Below are 22761 nucleotides of genomic sequence, written 5' to 3'. Positions count from 1 at the left end.
ACAAAAAATTCTCCCCAAAGACTGGTATTGATATTGAGGAATGTATTATTAAAGAGAGCCTCAGTCCAGATTGCACTGAATATTCTGTTTTGCTGATGAGCTGAACCATATGGTTTACATTTAGTGTTTCTCAACATTTTATGAAATAATTGGGTACAATGTCCTCTTACTGACATCATCTTACTTTTAATGGGTTATTCATTCGGTAAAAATATAGCAGATTCCTACTGCATAACAGAGGTTCCATTCTCACGCTCTTTTTACTTCCCATGTCCACCCTATGGTGAAAGCAATGGCACTTGTCCATACTAATTTAATACATCTTTCATTAGCGGTTAGTGGCTGGTTTAGGTGGTGGTGGTGGTATTAACTGGCTCTGCATCACTCAGTTTCTCCCTCACTTTACAGGGTGAGCTGGAACGGCAGCTTCTGCAAGCCAACCCCATCCTGGAATCCTTCGGCAATGCCAAGACGGTGAAAAACGACAACTCGTCACGTTTCGTACGTTTAAACAGCTAGGATTAAAATAGTCTTGAATGTGATAACTATACTGTATGTTTTATGTACACATTTGTAAACTGTCTATACACAGACCATCTGTGTAAATAGGCATTGTAGGACCTGCCTCTCCAGAATACAGTGATATGGTGTGTGAAGGAGGACACTATCTCTGCTAAAGAGCACGACATGGCTTGATTAGAAATGGGCCATGTGCTTTCCATCTTCCATAATCCTGGCAGGCACACACACACACACCAAGTCTCACCCCCAACTTCCGACCAGACCTGACATTATACCTCACTGATGTCTGCAGAAGTGATACTGTTGACTCAGTGGGGACTGTGTTTTGGGCTCACAGAGGCCTACAGTATCACACAATGTTTATAACTGCTACCTTACACATTTTGTATCCCTCCCTACAGGGCAAGTTCATCAGAGTCAACTTTGACGTGACCGGATACATCGTTGGGGCCAACATCGAGACCTGTATCCTCAGAGATGGGAGACTGGGAAGTGAAGGGGGAGGGGATGCAGGAGTCTGCAGATGTACATACATAGTCGTGGTTTGGCTCAAAGGGGCTCCGGGATTTGTGCCGCACTGCGAGACTGCACTTCAATGCTCACCAGATAGTGGATAGACTTAGGTTCTTAGAGTTAGATATATTCATGCTCAGCCGTTTGTTTATTCATGCTTAGGTTGACTTTGGAGAATACTGGCTTTCGTTTTCTAAGATTGAATTATATCTGGTCGTTATGCATGTGAGAAAAGTCAAATTTGTGTCCCTCAAGAATAGCGTGTTGTTCAAGATTTGTCGTTGCAGCAAGTATGATTTATAAAGCAGTGTAATGTGTGCTTTACAGGCATTCCTCTTCCGGAGATGGTGGTAGTCAAGGTTTCTGTTAACACTGACTAAACAGCAACCCACTCAGTGGGCATTTCACTCTCCTGTAAAACTAAGGTCCAGTGACGTGCACAGTTGAGCTCTTGCCTGAAGCCCAAAATGGTCACTCATTAGACAAAACACCCTGTACTCAGACACAAGGGATCAGAAACACATTACTTTACTGTTTTAGGGCCAGCGAATTATGCCCAGTATACCTAGATTGGGACCATATTTAACATATTAAAGTATATTGAGATTGGCGTTAACATAAATAAATACTTATTATTTTACAGTAGATCATACAAGTATAGCACGAAGCAGCAATTCATACCAATCCGTTGTTTGTTTGAGAAGATTCTGCTAGGCATGGCACAATAACCAGTAAGCCATTTACTAGCACAGGAATGATGGCATTGCTCCATTGGCCCTTGACTCCCTGACTACCAGACCTGCTGGAGAAGTCCAGGGCCGTTCGCCAGGCCAAAGACGAGAGGACCTTCCATGTCTTCTACCAGCTGCTGGCAGGAGCCGGGGAGCACCTCAAAAGTCACTATCTTATACACCATTCCAATTATAATGATTGTCAGTAGAGTCTTCTGCAAGAAGAATCACAACTATGTCTATTATTTTCAGTTTTTCAGTGTTCTGTTCCAGAAATGGCTCGTTCAATATTTTATATACCATTCCATATTGATTGTTTTTCATTATTTCTCCTCATGTTATAAACCTTGGCTGTTCTGTTAAAGTACTGGTTTATTGATGAGTTTCCCCGTACCCCTCTCCTCTCAGCTGACCTGCTCCTGGAGGGCTTCAACAACTACCGCTTCCTGTCCAACGGCAACATTACCATCCCTGGCCAGCAGGACAAGGACAACTTCCAGGAGACCATGGAGGCCATGCACATCATGAGCTTCTCCCATGAGGAGATCGTATGTGAGTACATACACGCTAGGCCATACATGTAGTATCAATGTCTTTCCTTGCCTCTTGTCTGATTCACTCTCCCTTGTGGCTGCAGGCATGCTGAAGGTGGTGTCTGCAGTACTACAGTTTGGTAACGTTGTCTTCAAGAAGGAGAGGAACACAGACCAGGCCTCCATGCCTGAGAACACAGGTAATCATATACCCTCAGAGGCCATACACAATCCAACCAACACTCCAACACTTTGAAATCAGACAGCCTAAGTTTGACCATTTCTCACCACACAGCTGAAAATACATTGTCCCAGTTTACAGTGAGCTTACTCTCTGGGCTGCAAGTCTTCAACATTGATCATCCTCCCACAATATGCTGCTCAGCCTCAAAAACAGTCCACTCACTTGGTCCACATAACTTACTGCAGAGCTTCATAGAAAATTCTGCTGATCAGTATTGGGCCTTAGTGTGAGTCAGCTGGAATCACAACACTAGCAGAGTAGAGTCATCCTTCACCGTTGTGTCTGAGACAAGGATAGCAAAGTGTCAGCAGCTCCAGATGTCTGTCCTTAGTACAGTATGAAGTCTGGCAGCTCAGAGACACTTCACTGAACAGAGGTCAGATTCTTCAGAACTCCTGCAGTGACAGTGTCTGGGCTGGAGCTCTTTGTCCTGTTTATGTTAATATAAAGACATGCAGGCACACTGTAGTGGTCCATATCAGGTATGTTATACCCCGGGGCTCATGCTGCCTGTCTGTATTTTACTTCCATATGTGCACACATATACCTCCGAGATTATAGGGCTAGCAGAAGGAGATGGCTAGTAGGAATAAATGTGTCGTTTATCATTTCTTTCTGGCACGTTGCTCTGCATTAATGGTCAGTCTATAATGGTAAGCCATGCAGTTTGGTTGTCATTAGGAAAATGGATGTGTCTCTGCTTTCATAGAGATTTACATCAGACTGTGGCCATATCCTTGGGTAGCTGGGGTGAAATGAAGCGCTAGTGCTTTACTCAGGTCTTTCATTACATATTCCTCTGACATTTCCCCAACTTTTTTGAATTGAGACTGGTTAGGCTGCATACAAAGCTCTCTATTTGTACTGTATAGAAGGCTCTGACTGTGCCCATCTCCAGGTCGCAACACTAACAGGTCACTAGTAACCCGATGTCCTGTCTCTCCTCCCAGCGGCTCAGAAGCTGTGCCACCTGCTGGGGCTGAATGTGATGGAGTTTACCAGGGCCATTCTGTCCCCCCGCATCAAAGTGGGCCGAGACTACGTCCAGAAGGCCCAGACCAAAGAACAGGTAGGAGCTGCTCTCCAGTTCTCATCAGTTGTACACTCCTAACTGTTTCTGCATTCACTAACGCCAATCTATGCAGGTCCATGAAGTTGGCCTAAGCAGAAACAGACTGGCACCCAGCCTGACTGTCGTCTATCTCTCTCGGGTTCTCTCCTCAGGCTGACTTTGCAGTGGAAGCCCTGGCCAAGGCCACATATGAACGTCTGTTCCGCTGGCTCGTCCACCGCATCAACAAGTCCCTGGACAGGACCAAGAGACAGGGAGCCTCCTTCATCGGCATCCTGGACATCGCTGGCTTTGAGATCTTTGAGGTAAACCTTTTTTCAAGATCCTTAATCTCTTGTTGCAGACATATAATCATGTCCAAGAGGGACTGTCTTATCTTATTGATCTGTAATACTCATCTCTCACATCTCTTTCTCTCCCCATATCTCCCCCTCTAGCTGAACTCGTTTGAGCAGATGTGCATCAACTACACCAACGAGAAGCTGCAGCAGCTGTTCAACCACACCATGTTCGTCCTGGAGCAGGAGGAGTACCAGAGGGAGGGCATCGAGTGGAGCTTCATCGACTTCGGCCTGGACCTGCAGCCTTGCATCGACCTCATTGAGAGACCAGTCAGTTTTTCATCTTTACACATATAGGTGTATTTTGCTCAAGATGATGTCTGAGGAACTTCATCAGATTCTTCTCCTTTCTCTCTTATCTGTCTGCAGACCAACCCTCCAGGAGTTCTGGCCCTGTTGGATGAGGAGTGCTGGTTCCCCAAGGCCACTGATAAGACATTTGTAGACAAGGTGCTCCAGGAGCAGGGCACCCACCCCAAGTTCCAGAAGCCCCGGCAGCTGAAGGACAAAGCCGATTTCTGCATCATTCACTACGCTGGCAGGGTACGTCCACACAGAGCCTGGGTCTCAATACACTGAAATGACTTCCTCTCCTCAGGTCGTCCTCTCATATAGAATCATTGATTGGTGAAAACAAGGTAGTTCCGCCATATGAGCTCCCTGTTTCTGGTGAGGGCCTCATTTATTCGAAGAAACTGATTTGCCTTTGACCTTTCGGTTGCTTTGCCTGGTTAGGGGTTGGAGTGTTGGAAAGATGAAGCAGTGTTTTTGAAATGAGAATTATTGTTCAGCTCCATAATGTCTTAAGGAACATGTTTTCCACGTTTTCTTTCTGAACGACGCTGTAACCAGTCAGTGTTTAAGTTCTGCCTTTGAGGCAGCAGACATGCCTCTGCTAAAGCTCTAGTTAACAGGTAATTGCACAAAAGCCCAGTTGAGCTCCCAATCTCCACATCTGGTTCACATTGGTGTGAGACCGATTTTAAACTGTTACGTAATCAAGGATTTTTAAACTTTCACCTCAGTGTGGTCTCCCATCTGGAGAGGGCCTGTGTACACTCCAGGCCAGACTCTCCACATTAAATAAAGTTTATATCATCTGCATCCATTTTCTTATTAGATTTGCCTCACAAATGTTCAGATTTACATTTTGTTCTGGTCTCAGCACCAGTAGTCCTCACACATGTTAAGAATTAATAAATAGGTTTTGTTTACAGCTCATAACCTCATTTTCTCTTGACCAGGTAGCTATTTAATATGATCAGACATGAAAGTCAGTGAGACAAGATAAAAGGAAGCTATTTAACACAATGTACCGGTACATATAGCCTGTTTAGCTTAAGTCTTTCTGTCTCTCCTCAGGTGGACTACAAGGCTGACGAGTGGCTGATGAAGAACATGGACCCTCTGAACGACAACGTGGCCACACTGCTCAACCAGTCCACTGACAAGTTTGTGGCTGAGCTCTGGAAGGACGGTGAGTCCCCCATACTCTCTTCCCGTTTGGACCATGTAGTAGTCACTTTGTTTGAGTTTGGTTGTTCAGTGACAGTATTGAAGAATCCCCTTAAAACATGGAACTGAGGACAGTGGCTATGGTGGGAGTATTTGTATGTGCTCTCATCCATTAGACTTCTTGTCTGGTTCATATTCAACTGCTTGCTTCTCTGTGATGAGTATCGCCAGCCAAAACATTGTGTGTTTGTGAGGTAACCTGAAATATCCGCTCGTAAATCTCCCCCTCCTTTAATTTTCCCTTTGGCTCATCTACTTGTTTTAAAAAGGGATTGAGTTTCATTATGAGTCATTTGACATCTACAATGTATACAGACACAACTAATGGAAAGGAAATGACTGAATTGCTTTGTTTATGTGCATGGCATATTCCACTACACCAGTAACAGCAATATGTCTCTGTCCTTTACAATGTACACAACTAATCATTGTTGTGTGTGTATGCGATAATATAATAATATTTATGTTTACAAATAAATCTGTCCCTGCATGGATGTTTATGTGAGGCTGAGTTGTCCCTCACATCCTCCTCTCTCTCTGTTTCTGGGCTGTAGACATTCAGACCTTTCAGAGAGCCTCTTTCTATGACAAAGCCTCTGGTCTCCTTGAGCCTCCAGGTGAATGCACACGTTGATGCTGCTGCACTGTAGGGTTCTTCCTGCTCGCTCACGGCTGCACTCTGCACCCTTAGATGCACCCACCGCCTCTAAGCTTTGCATGAAGCGTAATGCACTGTTGCTAACCAAGACAGTACCTTTCGGTGATGTTGGTTTGTCTGGTGCCATTCTGTCTCAGTCAAATCTCAGCTCAGATTGTTTATTTGAGATACCTGAACAAGGAAGCACCATGATTGTTATAATTTGATTGGAAGAGCCACCGTAGGTAGGACCATGCTTTATCTATGGAAGAATACTAGCATGGAGACATCTGTGGCCAAGCCGGTGTGGAGTAAATGTATGAGAAAAAGCCTGGACATTGCTAGAGCCATGGCTATTTAATGACTTCAACACTCACCTGTAAACTGACGTCAGTAAGGCATAGAGCTGACAGGAGAGTGATAGATAGAGACCGACTTCCTCCACCACCTCTTTCTCAGGATATTTTAGCTACAGATCCCACTGACTTTGCTGGAATTCATAATCCCTTTGGCATGGGCTAAGCCTGCTTTTTGAGGGTACATTTTCTAGCAACCTCAACCTGCATGCCAGATCACTGATCTGATTTCCATAATCTTATTTTATTTAAAAAGATAGATAAACAAAAGTGAAATGAAGCTTCGCTAAAACATCACCCTGTAGATGTCTGAGAAGCTGATGTGGAATGACAATGATTGAAGTAGAAAATATTAATTAGTCAGTGTCACTTAACCTTCGCCCACACTCCTTAAACTTCTGTCACCTTTGGTTATTGAAGTAAATCAGAGCAGTCACTAAGAGAGTTAAGGGGAGAATATGATTCAAAGAGTAGTAATGATTCAGCACTGTTCCAATCAGTTGTCAGTCTTGACCATTAACCTATGGTTAGAAGCCTGGTTCTGGTTCCCCAAACTGATCATGGCCCTTTTCATCCGATGACTTTACCCTTCGCACCATCTATGAAGAATGTGTATGCCTATGTCCAGATTATTTTATAATAAGGCCAATGAAGCTTACCATGCCAATGAAGCTTACCATGCCAATGAAGCTTACCATGCCACATTTAAGGACAGCTGACTACACTGTGAAACCATGGTTTCCTAATAAGCCTCTAAAATCACATCACAGAGGCATGATGTGTCCCTGCCAAGGGAAATACTGACTGACCCCAAAAGAGGATTTCTGAAAGATATTTCAGTACAGTAGATAGATGCAGTACTATAGCTCTGATTTATAGTCCAATGAAGCACTGTCTGTATGTGTTCACCCTCGTTCACCAAACAGGTCCATTTCAGCTCAGCTGTGCACTTCATGGCAGGAGAGATGGCAATTACATGTGTTCATAATTGAAATAATTGGAATTGGTTGATGAAAGAGATCACTTTTGGGTTTTGTTGTGCTCTTTGTGACATATCCTTCTCTCTGAATACGGAAAGTCATTTATCCCCCAATGTGTTTGCTCTAGAGTATGATAATTCACCCTGATCCTTTGGTAGCAGTATTTCTCCTTTTATGTTCTCATTAAATCAAATGTTTTAGATTGTGTCATTTAAGAATATTGAGACACCCAGTTGGTGTTCCATTTCCATCTAGTTCTTGTTTAGAAAATTATATCGCTTCTTAACTATATTAGGAACACTCTGAGTAATGCATTTTTAGCCTGGAGGTTGTTTTGTCTGTCCTAAATGGAGACAGCCAACTGGTTTCTAAAGGAAGGTGAGTTGCCACACACCACATTGAATAGTAACGTCTCTTCCCTTCAGTTCCCCTTGATCTCTGCAAAGAAAATTGACTCGGATATTGATGCTATCTGAATATGCAAAGATGATGGTGTTGTTGATCTTTTTTCTCTTTATTCCTTGGCAAGAACAACCACTGAATGGAGAAAGTTCTAGCTAGTCTAATTGCGTTAAATTAAAACCAATTGACTGCAGTTTATGTAACGGTGGTGGTGGAAAGGTCAAATAAAATGGCTGTGCTGTTCTTGGAAAAACAGCAGAATGATGAACATGTTTCGAGTTAAGTTGGATTAGGTTTTGCAATAGCCTGGTTCAGTCTGGTTTCCTTTCTCTGCTTTTAATGAACATGTAGTGATGCTAGGGCCAACCGCCCATCCCACCCACTCTGGCTGTCAGTCATGTTGTTTACATGTTGTTACGCTTAGAAGCCCTCATCTGTCCTGGCCATGCCTCAAGTCCTTTGCTGCTTGATTATACAGTATATATGTTTAGTTCACGCACCAGTCACCCCATCTACCAGCATCTACCCATCTAACTCTGCCCTTCTCTCCTCTCCCTCTTTCTTCTGTCAGTGGACCGTATCGTGGGTCTGGACCAGGTAGCAGGGATGAACGAGACGGCCTTTGGCTGCAGCCTATAAGACCAAGAAGGGCATGTTCCGTACGGTGGGCCAGCTCTACAAGGAGTCTCTCACCAAGCTCATGGCCACGCTGAGGAACACCAACCCCAACTTTGTCCGCTGCATCATCCCCAACCATGAGAAGAGGGTGAGCACTGAGCAGCACACTATCTTCCCACCTTTCACTGACCATCAGTCCCTCCCCCCTCTGCCCACTGCAGCCCAGACTACAGCCCCCACACCACCCACCAGAACCACTGCAGCCCAGACTACAGCCCCCACACCACCCACCAGAACCACTGCAGCCCAGACAACAGCCCCCACACCACCTACTAGAACCACTATAGCCCAGATTACAGCCCCCACACCACCCACCAGAACCACTATAGCCCAGACTACAGCCCCCACACCACCCACCAGAACCACTGTAGCCCAGACTACAGCCCCCACACCACCCACCAGAACCACTGTAGCCCAGATTACAGCCCCCCACACCACCCACCAGAACCACTGTAGCCCAGACTACAGCCCCCACACCACCCACCAGAACCACTATAGCCCAGACTACAGCCCCCACACCACCCACCAGAACCACTGTAGCCCAGACTACAGCCCCCACACCACCCACCAGAACCACTGTAGCCCAGACTACAGCCCCCACACCACCCACCAGAACCACTGTAGCCCAGACTACAGGCCCCCACACCACCCACCAGAACCACTGTAGCCCAGACTACAGCCCCCACACCACCCACCAGAACCACTGTAGCCCAGACTACAGCCCCCACACCACCCACCAGAACCACTGTAGCCCAGACTACAGCCCCCCACACCACCCACCAGAACCACTGCAGCCCAGACTACAGCCCCCACACCACCCACCAGAACCACTGTAGCCCAGACTACAGCCCCCACACCACCCACCAGAACCACTGTAGCCCAGACTACAGCCCCCACACCACCCACCAGAACCACTGCAGCCCAGACTACAGCCCCCACACCACCCATCAGAACCACTGCAGCCCAGACTACAGCCCCCACACCACCCACCAGAACCACTGTAGCCCAGACTACAGCCCCCACACCACCCACCAGAACCACTGTAGCCCAGACTACAGCCCCCACACCACCCACCAGAACCACTGTAGCCCAGACTACAGCCCCCACACCACCCACCAGAACCACTGCAGCCCAGACTACAGCCCCCACACCACCCACCAGAACCACTGCAGCCCAGACTACAGCCCCCACACCACCCATCAGAACCCCTGTAGACACACACTCCTACCAGGCCTCAGTGGGCCCTCTGCCTCCATAAACAAAAGCTCAGATGGAAGGCTGGAAATCAAACAATAGCATAGTGTAGAGTTATGGGCTATGTGGGCCTGTTAGTGATGGCTAATGTATCCCAGGGGATTTAGACTAGACAGGCTTGTTTCTGCAGCACAACCACAAATGACTGTCATAAAGGGATGGAGAAGAGGATATAGACACTGGTTGTTTTGCCGTGAATGTATTCTAGTAGTTAGTCTCTATGCAATCCCAATTGTAGAATGGCATTTTGCATAATATTACACAAATAGATTTGAAGTAACATTGTTTCCCTATAAAAACATTTTCTGGATGAAATTCTCAAAGCTGTATGAACAGTAACAGCATTTAGTTGCTATTAGTTCAGAATAATCTTCTTTGCATGAAGATTGGTACTGTACTGTACCTCTCCCTAACCTCTCACTTCAATGCCCCTCCCTCCCTCCCTACAGGCTGGTAAGCTAGACCCCCACCTGGTTCTGGACCAGCTGAGGTGTAATGGTGTTCTGGAGGGGATCCGTATCTGCAGACAGGGCTTCCCCAACCGTATCGTCTTCCAGGAGTTCAGACAGAGGTACTGTACTCACTGTACACGCACCTCATACAGACTATTTATGTATTTCAACCCAATTGTTAAGTTCCTATATTTACTTTTGAGAGATAGATTACAGAGGGCAAAGTGTAATTGGTTTCCCATTGCCCTGGGTGTTGTGTTTTGACTATCTCATGGAGCTCTTCTATTTCTGAAGAGTGAGGCTTCTGTAAGATCTGAGGCCTCTCACGTCTCCACACCCTGGTGCTAGTCAACATGGAGGTGTGGTGTAATGACCCAGTGCCTTTACACACTCCTGTTCGCTCTATTGCCAGGTATGAGATCCTCACCCCCAACGCCATCCCCAAGGGCTTCATGGATGGCAAGCAGGCCTGTGAGAGAATGGTGAGGATTTGTGTGTCACTATTTTACTGTGTTTAGCACATTGAATACTCGGAGAGGCTCTTAGTCCTTTTACAAGCTACAGTACAGTAAGAATGTTACATTTTATTTCTACTTCATAAACACCCATGACATGATTCTTCCTTAGTATATATACAGCATCACTTAAATTACACTGTTTATTATAGATTTGGCCTCCCTTCCCTGAATTTAAATGAATGACCCATTTTCACTCCAGATCCGAGCCTTGGAGTTGGATCCTAACCTGTTCAGGATTGGTCAGAGTAAGATCTTCTTCAGGGCTGGAGTCTTGGCCCACCTGGAGGAGGAGAGAGACCTGAAGATCACTGACATCATCATCTACTTCCAGTCTGTCTGCCGGGGATACCTGGCCCGCAAGTGAGTTCTCTAGATGCAATGGCTTTACCTTTCCCCAATTTCCTTTCTTTCATGACCACTACAACACTTCTTAGGACAGAAAGATGCCACAGATATATGTTGTCTTTGACCATCTTGGTCAGTATGTCTGACCATGTGTCTCCCCTCTCTCTCCTGACAGGGCGTTTGCTAAGAAGCAGCAGCAACTGAATTGTCTGAAGGTGCTTCAGAGGAACTGTTCTGCCTACCTGAAGCTGAAGCATTGGCAGTGGTGGAGACTCTTTACCAAGGTAGGCATGTCTCCATTACATTACACTATATCTACTGTATATGGCTAATCTGTCTTTGTAACACCAGCATTGCATTGATAAGGCTCCTGATCATCTGCTTTTGAACATAACCACCTTTGTGAGTCTGCAGTGGCTGACCCCAGGTCTGTGTTCTGTCCTGCCACCCAGGTGAAGCCCCTGCTGCAGGTGACCAGGCAGGAGGAGGAGATGCAGGCCAAGGACGATGAGCTGGTCAAGGTGAAGGAGAAGCAGACCAAGGTGGAGGAGAACTGGTGGAGATGGAGAGAAAGCACTCACAGGTCAGTGTCCAGTCCACACCAACTATCTAGAACCTAAAAGGACTATTAATCTGTTCACATAGGATAACCCTTTGAAGAACCCTTTTGGGTTCTACCTGGAACCCAAAAGAGTTCTACCTGGAACCAAAAAGGGTTCTACCTGAAACCAAAAATGGTTATCCTATGGGGACAGCCAAAGAGCCCATTTTGGAACATGTTTTTGCTAAGAGAGTAGACCCTAAGGATCATCCCTTTATGAACTTCAATTCTGCACTGTACCATTCATTCCATTATGCCCATGTTTGCATTGTGTAGCTGACTGAGGAGAAGAACATCCTAGCGGAGCAGCTGCAGGCTGAGACAGAGCTGTTTGCCGAGGCTGAGGAGATGAGAGCCCGTCTGGCCGCTAAGAAGCAGGAGCTGGAGGAGATCCTTCATGACCTGGAGGCCAGAGTGGAGGAGGAGGAGGAGAGGAACCAGGGACTGCAAAGCGAAAAGAAAAAGATGCAGTCTCACATCCAGGTACTGATGAGACACGGAGACTGCAGAGTGGAAGCTTGAGAAGCTTGAACATGGAAGTGGTTGCACGTGTTTTATGACAGAAAATAGATTTTCAGTGGACCCAAAACATTTCTACCAGTTACCTTCTTGATAGATGCTGTGATTTTGTCTTCCAGGACCTGGAGGAGCAGTTGGATGAGGAGGAGGCTGCCAGGCAGAAGCTTCAGCTGGAGAAGGTGACAGCCGAGGCCAAGATGAAGAAGTTTGAGGAGGACATCTTGCTCCTGGAGGACCAGAACTCCAAGTTCCTAAAGGTGGGTGGAGATGAAAGGCAGTCCAGGGTTGAGCAATATTGGACCTTACTAACGTTATGTTGCTGGACTTCACTATTATTATAAACAACCTGACTCCTCTTTCCCCCTTCAGGAGAAGAAGCTCCTGGATGACCGTGTGAATGAGATGATGTCCCAGCTGACTGAGGAGGAGGAGAAGGCCAAGAACCTGGGCAAGACAAAGAACAAGCAGGAGGTGATGATGGTGGACCTGGAAGGTAGGTGTCCTCTTACCTACAAGGTCTCACTAGTTAAAGGTAGTGAGTTCAGACACTTTAACTCCATCCGTCTCCTTCCCTTCTCCCTTCAGGGCGTTTAAAGAAGGAGGAGAAGACTCGCCAGGAGCTGGAGAAGGCCAAGAGGAAGCTGGATGGAGAGACCACAGACCTGCAGGACCAGATAGCTGAGCTGCAGGCCCAGATAGAGGAGCTCAAGGTGCAGCTGGCCAAGAAGGAGGAGGAGCTGCAGGCTATACAGGCCAGGTGAGAGACAGACAGACAGACAGACAGACAGACAGACAGACAGACAGACAGACAGACAGACAGACAGACAGACAGACAGACAGACAGACAGACAGACAGACAGACAGACAGACAGACAGACAGACAGACAGACAGACAGACAGACAGACAGACAGACAGACAGACAGACAGACAGACAGACAGACAGACAGGGCCCAAAGCTGGATGGAAGCCACCTGGAGATGTAGTTCAGCTGTCTTTTGCCATTGGAAGGTGTTTGACTGAGAGGAAGTCTGATTCTCTGACTGACTTAGACTGAGGTAATTATCACATAGCTGTGTAGCGTCGTCATCAAATTCACTCCTATTTTAATTGTCTCAACACCTGTCTTTTATATACCATATTTAACAGTCTACTGTTGGCCAGACTTGCACCGGTAATCTTGTAATCTGGCTATTAAAACCCTATGAGCATTTACCATTTTTATGCCCTCTCGTCATGATATGGTGCTGACCAGACCACCCAGCAGCTATTTATTCAGGAGATCTCACTGGGATGGAATGTGTAAATGGTGGCCCCACATCTAGACTGCGTTGATCACTGGCCATTAAAAACACACAGCTCTATCACGCCAACTCACATACTCAATGGTAGTGACAGAAACCAGATATCTGTGTTTATATCAGGATATATGCTCTTATACTGCCACCCAGTGGAAAAGACATGCATAGCAACTTGGTTCAACTGTCCATGCATAGGCCTATGACTAATTGGGGTCCTTTGTACATGTACAACAATGTTTTATTTTGCATCCTAATAAAGAATTTAAATGTGTGTGTGTGTGTGTCAGGGGAGACGATGAGGGGACCCAGAAGAACAATGCCCTGAAGCAGGTACGGGAACTACAGGCCCAGCTGGCAGAGCTGCAGGAGGACCTGGAATCAGAAAAGGTCTCCAGGAACAAGGCTGAGAAACTCAAGAGAGACCTGAGTGAGGAGCTGGAGGCCTTAAAGACGGAGCTGGAGGACACCCTGGACACCACCGCAGCCCAGCAGGAGCTTCGGACCAAGCGTGAGCAGGAGGTGACGGAGCTGAAGAAGGCCATCGACGAGGAGACCAAGAACCATGAGGCCCAGATCCAGGAGATGAGACAGAGACACTCCACGGCCCTGGAGGAGCTATCTGAGCAGCTGGAGCAGGCCAAGAGGGTGGGTGGCTTCACAACAACAGCATGGTCATGTTTAGTCGACAAACACAAGAAAATGTTTCACGTGGATGAGGTAGTTGAGGTAGTACTTCCTCTGTTTTAAATGTTTTTCTCCTGTTTTGAGTCGTCTGAGCATGATTCATATTGTAATATCTCTTGGTCTGTGTCCAGTTCAAGGTCAACCTGGAGAAGAACAAGCAGAGCACAGAGAGTGCCAACAAGGAGCTGGTCAGTGAGGTAAAGGGGCTGCAGCAGGCCAAGACGGAGTCAGAACACAAGAGGAAGAAGCTGGAGGCCCAGCTCCAGGAGTTCATGGCCCGGGTCACAGAGGGAGAGAAGAGCAAGGGAGAGCTGGCCGACCGCTCCCACAAACTACAGGTGACAGGGGGCCATTTGTAGCACACACAAATATACACACACACACACACACACACACACACACACACACACACACACACTTTAACCTCTGCTGGTCTCTCAACTGTGCTGTTTGCTGTGTGTGCAGACAGAGCTGGATAGTGTGTCTGCTCTGCTGGAGGATGCAGAGAGGAAGGGAATCAAGCTGGTTAAAGACACCACTGTCCTGGAGAGCGCTTTGCAGGACACACAGGTGAGCTAGACTGGACAACCTCTCATCGGAGAGGAACACATCATGTGTCTCTTAAAGGCCCATGGCAGTCAAAATTCAGTTTTTCCTGTGTTTTATATCATATTGTAGAACAGCTGATGAAACTAACACTGAACAAATTTGATCAGTGTTATTTCCTAGTTGCTGGTTGAAAATACAATCTAGGCAAGACCTTCTAATCAGCAGGTTTGCATGGGTGGGAGTTTCAGCTTTCCATGGTGACATCGCCATGCGGTAAACTGGTTAATAGACCAATAACAAAGTTCCAAACCTCTCTGCCAATAACAGCTAGTTTTAAGTTTTCCCCTCCCCTCAGACCACTCCCAGACAGTCCTAGCAAAATCGTTGCTTTAGAAAAAGATCTTTGCTAAAAAGCAATTGTTGCCCATTTTAATGGAAATCTATTACAATAAAGTACTTAATTGTTACCAAGAAATTATTTGATGTTGATATAAAAATGGCTGCATTAGGCCTTTAAGTTAAGAGGAGGTGGCATTCTGTTTCCATGTCCATGTCTCACCTTTGTGATATTGTGTGTGTGTGTGTGTGTGTGTGTGTCTGTGTGTGTGTGTAGGAGCTTCTCCAGGAAGAGACGCGTCAGAAGCTGAACATGAGCAGTCGTATCCGCCAGCTGGAGGAGGAGAAGAGCACCCTGCAGGAGCAGCAGGAGGAGGACGAGGAGGCGCGCAGGAACCTGGAGAAACAGCTGTGCACACTGCAGGCCCAGGTCAGCACCTTACAGCTTAACTGTACCTATTCAAATAATATTACACATTAACTGCAACACAGATGATATCACCATAACAAGCTACCACTTACTGTAGCCATCCTTCAGTGAACATCATATCATTATAAACATTATGTATGTGTAGCTGGTTGAGACCAAGAAGAAGCTGGAGGATGACGTGGGGATGGTGGAGGGTCTGGAGGAGGTAAGAGGAAGCTGCAGAAGGACATGGAGCTGGCCACCCTGAGGCTGGAGGAGAAGGGCATCGCCTTTGAGAAGATGGAGAAGACCAAAACCCGCCTGCAGCAGGAGCTGGACGACCTCATGGTGGATCTGGACCACCAGAGAACCATCGTCTCCAACCTGGAGAAGAAACAGAAGAAGTTTGACCAGGTTTGACTGACCACTCTAAGCCATCCATAATGGTAGCTAAGTTGGCTTGGTCTTAGAGCACAGCATGTAATGGCATTGTGTAGATAGATGGTGGACCTTTCCTTCTGTAAGTCAGTGTTTGTCCTGTGTTGTAGCTGCTGGCTGAGGAGAAGAACATATCTGCACGCTACGCTGAGGAGAGGGACAAGGCTGAGGCGGAGGCCAGGGAGAAGGAGACCAAGTCCCTGTCTCTGGCCCGGGCACTGGATGAGGCTCTGGAGGCCAAGGAGGAGTTTGAGAGACTCAACAAGCAGCTGAGGAGTGAGATGGAGGACCTGATGAGCTCCAAGGACGACGTGGGCAAGAACGTGAGTGTTGCACTGAATACCTGTGTTTTGTTCAGCTGAGGGCAGAAATGTTTGCATCTGTTGTTTTAAAATGGACTGCTCTGCATCCTACAGAAATAAAGTAGGTTAAACCTAAACTTTAAAAGGCCAGTTCATTCCAAATAGCATCACCTCAAAGTATCTTCTCTACCCCTGTCCAGGTCCATGAGTTGGAGAAGTCCAAGAGGACTCTGGAGCAGCAGCTGGAAGAGATGAGGACTCAGCTGGAGGAGCTGGAGGACGAGCTGCAGGCCACGGAGGACGCCAAGCTGCGTCTGGAGGTCAACATGCAGGCCATGAAGGCCCAGTATGAGAGAGACCTGCAGGGGCGAGACGACCAGAACGATGAGAAGAAGAGGGCGCTTGTCAAACAGGTGCATAGAGGACGCATCACTTCCATACCAAACAAGAATTGTGTTGTGCCCCCCCAAAAAAAAAGTGCCAGGAAGAATATGTTGTCATACCCTCAGAGAATGTCCACCACCCCCTTCCCCTCCTCTGACCGGGTCTGTCCTGGTCTCCTCAGGTGCGTGAGATGGAGGCAGAGCTGGAGGATGAGAGGAAGCAGAGAGCCCTGGCCGTGGCTGCTAAGAAGAAGCTGGAGATGGACCTGAAGGACATGGTGGGACAGATAGAGGGCGCCAACAGGGCCCGTGACGAGGCCATCAAGCAGCTACGCAAACTGCAGGTGAGAAACTCACACTGTCTGTGGAACAGACAAGACAAGACAAAAAATAAATAAATTATTTAAATAAATAAATATATTTATTTTGGTCAATAATGGGATTCGATCTATCTCCACTTTCTCCCTCAGGCCCAGATGAAAGACTACCAGAGGGAGTTGGAGGACGCCCGGGCCTCTCGGGACGAGATATTCTCCCAATCCAAGGAGAACGAGAAGAAGCTGAAGAGCCTGGAGGCCGAGGTTCTCCAGCTGCATGAGGTACAGTGGCCTGTAGTATTGCTCCTGTCATAACTATGTGTCTTGGTCTGCTGTTTCCTGTATTCTAGACTGGCTCGTTTTACTGTGAGAAATGGTAACCTGTGTTTGACCTCTGTGACCTCTGGCCTGTAGGACCTGGCGGCGTCAGAGAGGGCGCGGCGCCACGCAGAGCAGGAACGGGATGAGCTAGCGGACGAGATCTCCAACAGCACCTCGGGCAAGTCTGCCTTGATGGATGAGAAAAGGAGGCTGGAGGCTCGTATTGCTCAGCTGGAGGAGGAACTAGAGGAGGAACAGGGCAACATGGAGCTGCTCAATGACCGCTTCCGCAAGACCACCATGCAGGTATGAGCCAGGAGGAAACCTTTTCAGGTTGCAAACTTGATCATTGTAATCATATTACCCTTGTTCTTCTGACTTTTAGGGAACAATCCATTATTCAGCCCCTACCAGAAAAAGCACTCTTATCTCTCTCTACTTTCCCCTTCTCTTCTTCATTCACCCCTGTTTTCCTCTCTCCGCCTCTCTCTTCCCCCTCCCCTCCCCCAGGTGGACACCCTGACCCTGGAGCTTGTGTCGGAGCGCAGCGTGGCCCAGAAGAGTGAGAATGCGCGGCAGCAGCTGGAGAGGCAGAACAAGGAGCTGCGGGCCAAGCTGGGCGAGCTGGAGGGCTCCGTGAAGAGCCGGTTCAAGGCCTCCATTACCGCCCTGGAGGCCAAGATACTGCAGCTGGAGGAGCAGCTGGAGCAGGAGGCCAAGTGAGAAACACAGCAACTATCTTATAACAACTCCAAACCTTATTAGACAGGGTAAATAGGAGACCAAGACTCAGGAGGAGTTAATGAGGGGTTTAGAAAAAGCTCATCCCGTTGGAAGAGAGGTTCTTGAATGTAATCAAAATGTTCATGTGATCAATGTAATGAGTCAAAAGCAATTTGGAGCTCCTTGCAATCTTAAGAGATGTACTTGAAGATCTATGACTGACAGCCTTTGTTACAGTGAGGTTCCTGTGGTGCTCTAATTGTCATATGACCTCATTCCTCTTTCCTCCTCTCAGGGAGCGAGCAGCGGCCAATAAGCTTGTGAGACGGACAGAGAAGAAGCTGAAGGAGGTGTGCATGCAGGTGGAGGATGAGCGTCGCCATGCCGACCAGTACAAGGAACAGGTGAGGAGCTTGTCACGGATGTTTGGACGTCCCAGATCTTAAAGGTACAATATGTAACTTTTTGGGAAACCTGACCAAATTCAGTGAGTTATAGATCTTTAATTCTCATTGAAAACAAGTCTAAGAAGCGATAGATATGTTCTATGTGCACTATTTCTATGCTTCCCTTTCTTAAGTTTAGTTTTTGTGTCTTTTACTTTCGGTTTTGTACATCAACTGAAAATACATATATTTTGGGTTATGGATTCTCTACACAATGACTGCTTGTTTTGACACATAAACAGAAATTAGGCAAATTCTGCATAGTGCATTTTTATTTTATTTACATAGCTAAAGAAGGAATTATATCCAATTCAGTACAACTTACAAAGGTGGAACAGGATTGGATAGGTGTAAAGATTCAGGATTGGAGTCTTTCCTACAGTAGGTTCTTTCCAGTAACCATTGGACCACAGCACTGCTGAGTATTGTAAGTATTAGTATTGACTGTTCATCACTGTTGATGTCTGATGTAACTCCTGGCTGAGTCAGATGGAGAAGGCCAACTCTCGGATGAAGCAGCTGAAGAGGCAGCTTGAGGAGGCTGAGGAGGAGGCCACACGGGCCAACGCCTACCGCAGGAAGCTGCAGAGGGAGGTGGACGATGCCACCGAGGCCAGCGAGGGCCTCAGCCGCGAGGTCAACACACTCAAGAGCCGCCTCAGGTATTTAGAGCCCCACACACACACACACACACATACTGACACAGTACACACACACATACACACAAACTGCCCACAGTGGGTCCTAGTTAGTATGGAGGTCAACTCTAAGATGATATTTGTGTATATTGGCCACATTGATGGCCCTTGTTACTAATACCTCTCCACCTCTCCTGGCCTCCCCTGTCCCCTGCAGGCGTGGAGGCCCCATCAGTTTCTCCTCCAGCCGCTCGGGCAGGCGTCAGCTGCAGGTGGAGGGAGCATCGCTTGACCTCCTATCCGACGACGAGGTGGAAAACAAGCCCACCGACGCCAATGCCAACGAGACGCCAGCAGCTCCCCAACCAGAGTAGAAGCTCTCCCTCCAGCCCGCATGCAGCATGGCCTCCGCCCCCACAACCCTTACCCCTGTCCTCCTAACCCCAGACACCAGCAGTGGACCCCACTACTCTGCCTTACCCCTCTATGACAAGCTGCAGGGCCAAGCAAATCCATAATCTCCTCCATATGAATATACTGCACATCAAGCCTTGGATTTGTTTTTAAGACCAATTGCAGATAAAAGTGCATTTAAATTGCATAGGAGTCTGAGTGTGCATAGGCACTCGAAAAACAAATAACAGGACTTTACCATCATTATGTTAAGCTAGTTCCCTGGAACACCCATTAGAATCAAACAGCCCTCTAGCTAGAATTTAACCATTGTCATTTCAGTTGGCTTACTGGCACACAGCTGGACGACTGCACACAAGTCGGTATAAACGTGTCTTTGATGTTTGTACAGGATTAGACCAGGATATGTAAAACAAAGCACAGCATAAGCGAGGGAATTATTTTTAAATGGTAGCCTAAATGACGATCCCACTTAATTTTTTCATCAAAACCACCATTGTCATAGAGATACTGCAATCTACCTAGTTTAGTATAAAAATAACTGTATGTGAATAAGGGTTTTTTCAGGCAGCCATTCTTTGATTATTTGGTAGCAGGTTTGTAGTGAATGAGATTGTACCACGCCATGTTGCCTCAGCACTTCCCCTATATATATGACCAGCAAAAGACCCTGTTAGCTTTACCATTATAACATTGTCCAATAACCCACCATTTTATATTTGACATATCAATCTAAGTGGTGTACGATAGTGTGTGGAATTAGGTTTGTCAGACTTGGGAGCAATGGCCCTTTTTTTAGGAAGACAGCCCAAATGTGTGCAATATTGCTCTGTATAATTTTGCCTATTCAGGTATGTTTTCTGTACCATGTACAAAATGCTTAACTCAAAATTCATAAGGTTTCTTTGTCACCTCGTGTCACCTTAATATCAATGCATTACAAATGGCTAAATAATAAGAGCATGATTTACAGAAGGGTAATTAATGTTTTATTGAGGTTTATTGAGTGTTAGAGAGCATTGGTTTTAATTCAGTGGTTCAGGGTTGAGCAATAGATCAATTTGAATGTGCACACTTTTGTTGATGCCTTGGTTGTTAAATGTTAAACATAAATTACCATTTTGTAAATTACTAATTACATATTTGAGGCCTTTATTATTCATTTTAAGCAATAACAAATTGGGGGAAAAAGGTTTCTCTAATGTTTCGTTTGAAAGTGCCTTAGACACTTCTCAATAAAGCAACTTGGATGGACATGGGGAAAGAATATGTATGTGTTTGAACCAGTTTCATAGCTTTAGTGTCATATCATACCATAAGCACCGCTCCCATCGTGTTGGTGTGAACCAGTGTTAAAACACAATGATATATGGAGCCTTCTGTCTGCCTGGCATAAAGTAGGATTTCATTGGGTTCAAAGCTTAAACATCCTGAAGTTTGTTATTATTAGTGGACTGGCTGTTGACCACCAGGTATTCATCGTCTCCTTTTATTTCTTGTATTTCTATACTTTTTTTGTTGTTGTAAAAAACCAATAAACATATCCATTATAGAAAATGTATTTTATTTTATTTTTTCCTGTACACGTTGATGTCCTCTTAGTCTTTCCCACAGTAATTGTGGGTCAAGACTGTCTTCCAAACTGATATGTGATGTATGGTCTATGTTACATTGCATTTGCTGTTCCATTAAAACCCGGAGGGAGTGCGTAGACGATAGACTGTGCACAGACACACAATATGATTGTAATATTATTAACTGTTTTTTTAAACAATATTTTTTCATTCCACTTTTTACCCAGCATGAATGATAGGGATTGCCTCTTATACAGTGCATTCGGAAAGTATTCAGACCCCTTGACTTTTCTCACATTTTGTTACGTTACAGCCTTATTCTAAAATTGATTAAATAAATAGAATTCCTCATCAATCTACACACAATACCCCATAATGACAAAGTGAAAACAGGTTTTTAGAAATTCTAGCAAATGTATACAAATTAAAAAACAGATACTTTATTTACATAAGAATTCAGACCCTTTGCTATGAAACGCGAAAGGTGCATCCTGTTTCCATTGATCATCCTTGAGATGTTTCTACAACTTGATTGGAGTGCACCTGTGGTAAATTCAATTGATTGTACATGATTTGGAAAGGCACACACCTGTCTATATAAGGTCCCGCAGTTGACAGTGCATGTCAGAGCAAAAACCAAGCCATGAGTTCAAAGGAATTGTCCTCCATCATTCTTAAATGGAAGAAGTTCGGAACCACCAAGACTTCCTAGAGCTGGCCGCCCGGCCAAACTGAGCAATCGGGGGAGAAGGGCCTTGGTCAGGGAGGTGACCAAGAATCCGATGGTCACTCTGACAGCGCTCCAGAGTTCCTCTGTGGAGATGGGAGAACCTTCCAGAAGGACAACCATCTCTGCAGCACTCCACCAATCAGGTCTTTATGGTAGAGTGGCCAGACGGAAGCCACTTCTCAGTAAAAGGCACATGACAGCCCTCTTGGAGTTTGCCAAAAGGCACCTAAAGACTCTCAGACCATGAGAAACAAGATTCTCTGGTCTGATGAAACCAAGATTGAACTCTTTGGCCTGAATGCCAAGCGTCACGTCTGGAGGAAACCTGGCACCATTTCTACGGTGAAGTATGGTGGTGGCAGCGTCATGCTGTGGGGATGTTTTTCAGGGGCAGGGACTGTGAGACTAGTCAGGATCGAGGGAAAGATGAACAGCGTAAAGTACAGCGAGATCCTTGATGAAAATCTGCTTCAGAGTGCTCAGGATCTCAGACTGGGGCGAAGGTTCACCTTCCAACAGGACAACGACCCTAAGCACACAGCCAAGACAACGCAGGCGTGGCTTGGGGACAAGTCTCTGAATGTCCTTGAGTGGCCCAGCCAGAGCCCGGACTTGAACCCGATCGAACATCTCTGGACAGACCTGAAAATAGCTGTGCAGCGACGCTCCCCATCCAACCTGACAGAGCTTGAGAGGATCTGCAGAGAAGAAAGGGAGAAACTCCCCAAATACAGGTGTGCCAAGCTTGTAGCGTCATACCCAAGAATACTTGAGGCTGTAATCGCTGCCAAAGGTGCTTCAACAAAGTAATGAGTAAAGGGTCTGAAAACGTATGTAAATGTGATATTTCAGCTTTTTGTTTTTTATATAAATTTGCTACAATTTCTAAAAACCTGTTTTTGCTTTGTCATTATGGGGTGTTGTGTGTAGATTGATGAGAATAAAAAATAAAAAAAGTAATCAATTTTAGAATAAGGCTGCAACG

The 22761-nt window shown here is 46.2% G+C and overlaps 1 protein-coding gene across 1 annotated transcript; it reads left to right on the top strand.

Annotated features, from left to right (window-relative positions):
- Positions 1 to 351: 351 nt before the first annotated feature.
- On the top strand, positions 352 to 21033 carry LOC121568988 (myosin-10; the record flags this gene model as incomplete). The annotated part of the gene is given in 37 exon segments (XM_045218218.1): positions 352 to 501; positions 924 to 987; positions 1833 to 1931; positions 2175 to 2318; positions 2404 to 2499; positions 3494 to 3612; positions 3768 to 3920; positions 4053 to 4226; positions 4326 to 4499; positions 5319 to 5433; positions 8418 to 8467; positions 8469 to 8612; positions 10228 to 10349; positions 10643 to 10712; positions 10948 to 11108; positions 11269 to 11377; positions 11546 to 11639; positions 11642 to 11676; positions 11971 to 12177; positions 12333 to 12470; positions 12583 to 12706; positions 12799 to 12970; positions 13800 to 14157; positions 14328 to 14534; positions 14662 to 14766; positions 15359 to 15511; positions 15657 to 15714; positions 15717 to 15904; positions 16039 to 16251; positions 16431 to 16643; positions 16796 to 16957; positions 17084 to 17212; positions 17345 to 17557; positions 17762 to 17970; positions 18270 to 18378; positions 18910 to 19082; positions 19276 to 21033. Coding segments are annotated over 37 exon segments (5361 nt in total), but the record flags the coding sequence as incomplete, so codon positions are not given.
- Between the last annotated feature and the right edge of the window lie 1728 nt (positions 21034 to 22761).

The sequence above is a fragment of the Coregonus clupeaformis genome, unplaced genomic scaffold (genome assembly GCF_020615455.1).
Source record: "Coregonus clupeaformis isolate EN_2021a unplaced genomic scaffold, ASM2061545v1 scaf1439, whole genome shotgun sequence".
NCBI classification, from domain to species: domain Eukaryota; kingdom Metazoa; phylum Chordata; class Actinopteri; order Salmoniformes; family Salmonidae; genus Coregonus; species Coregonus clupeaformis.
Note: the sequence above shows the minus strand (reverse complement) of the source record. Positions and strands in the feature narration are given on the sequence as shown.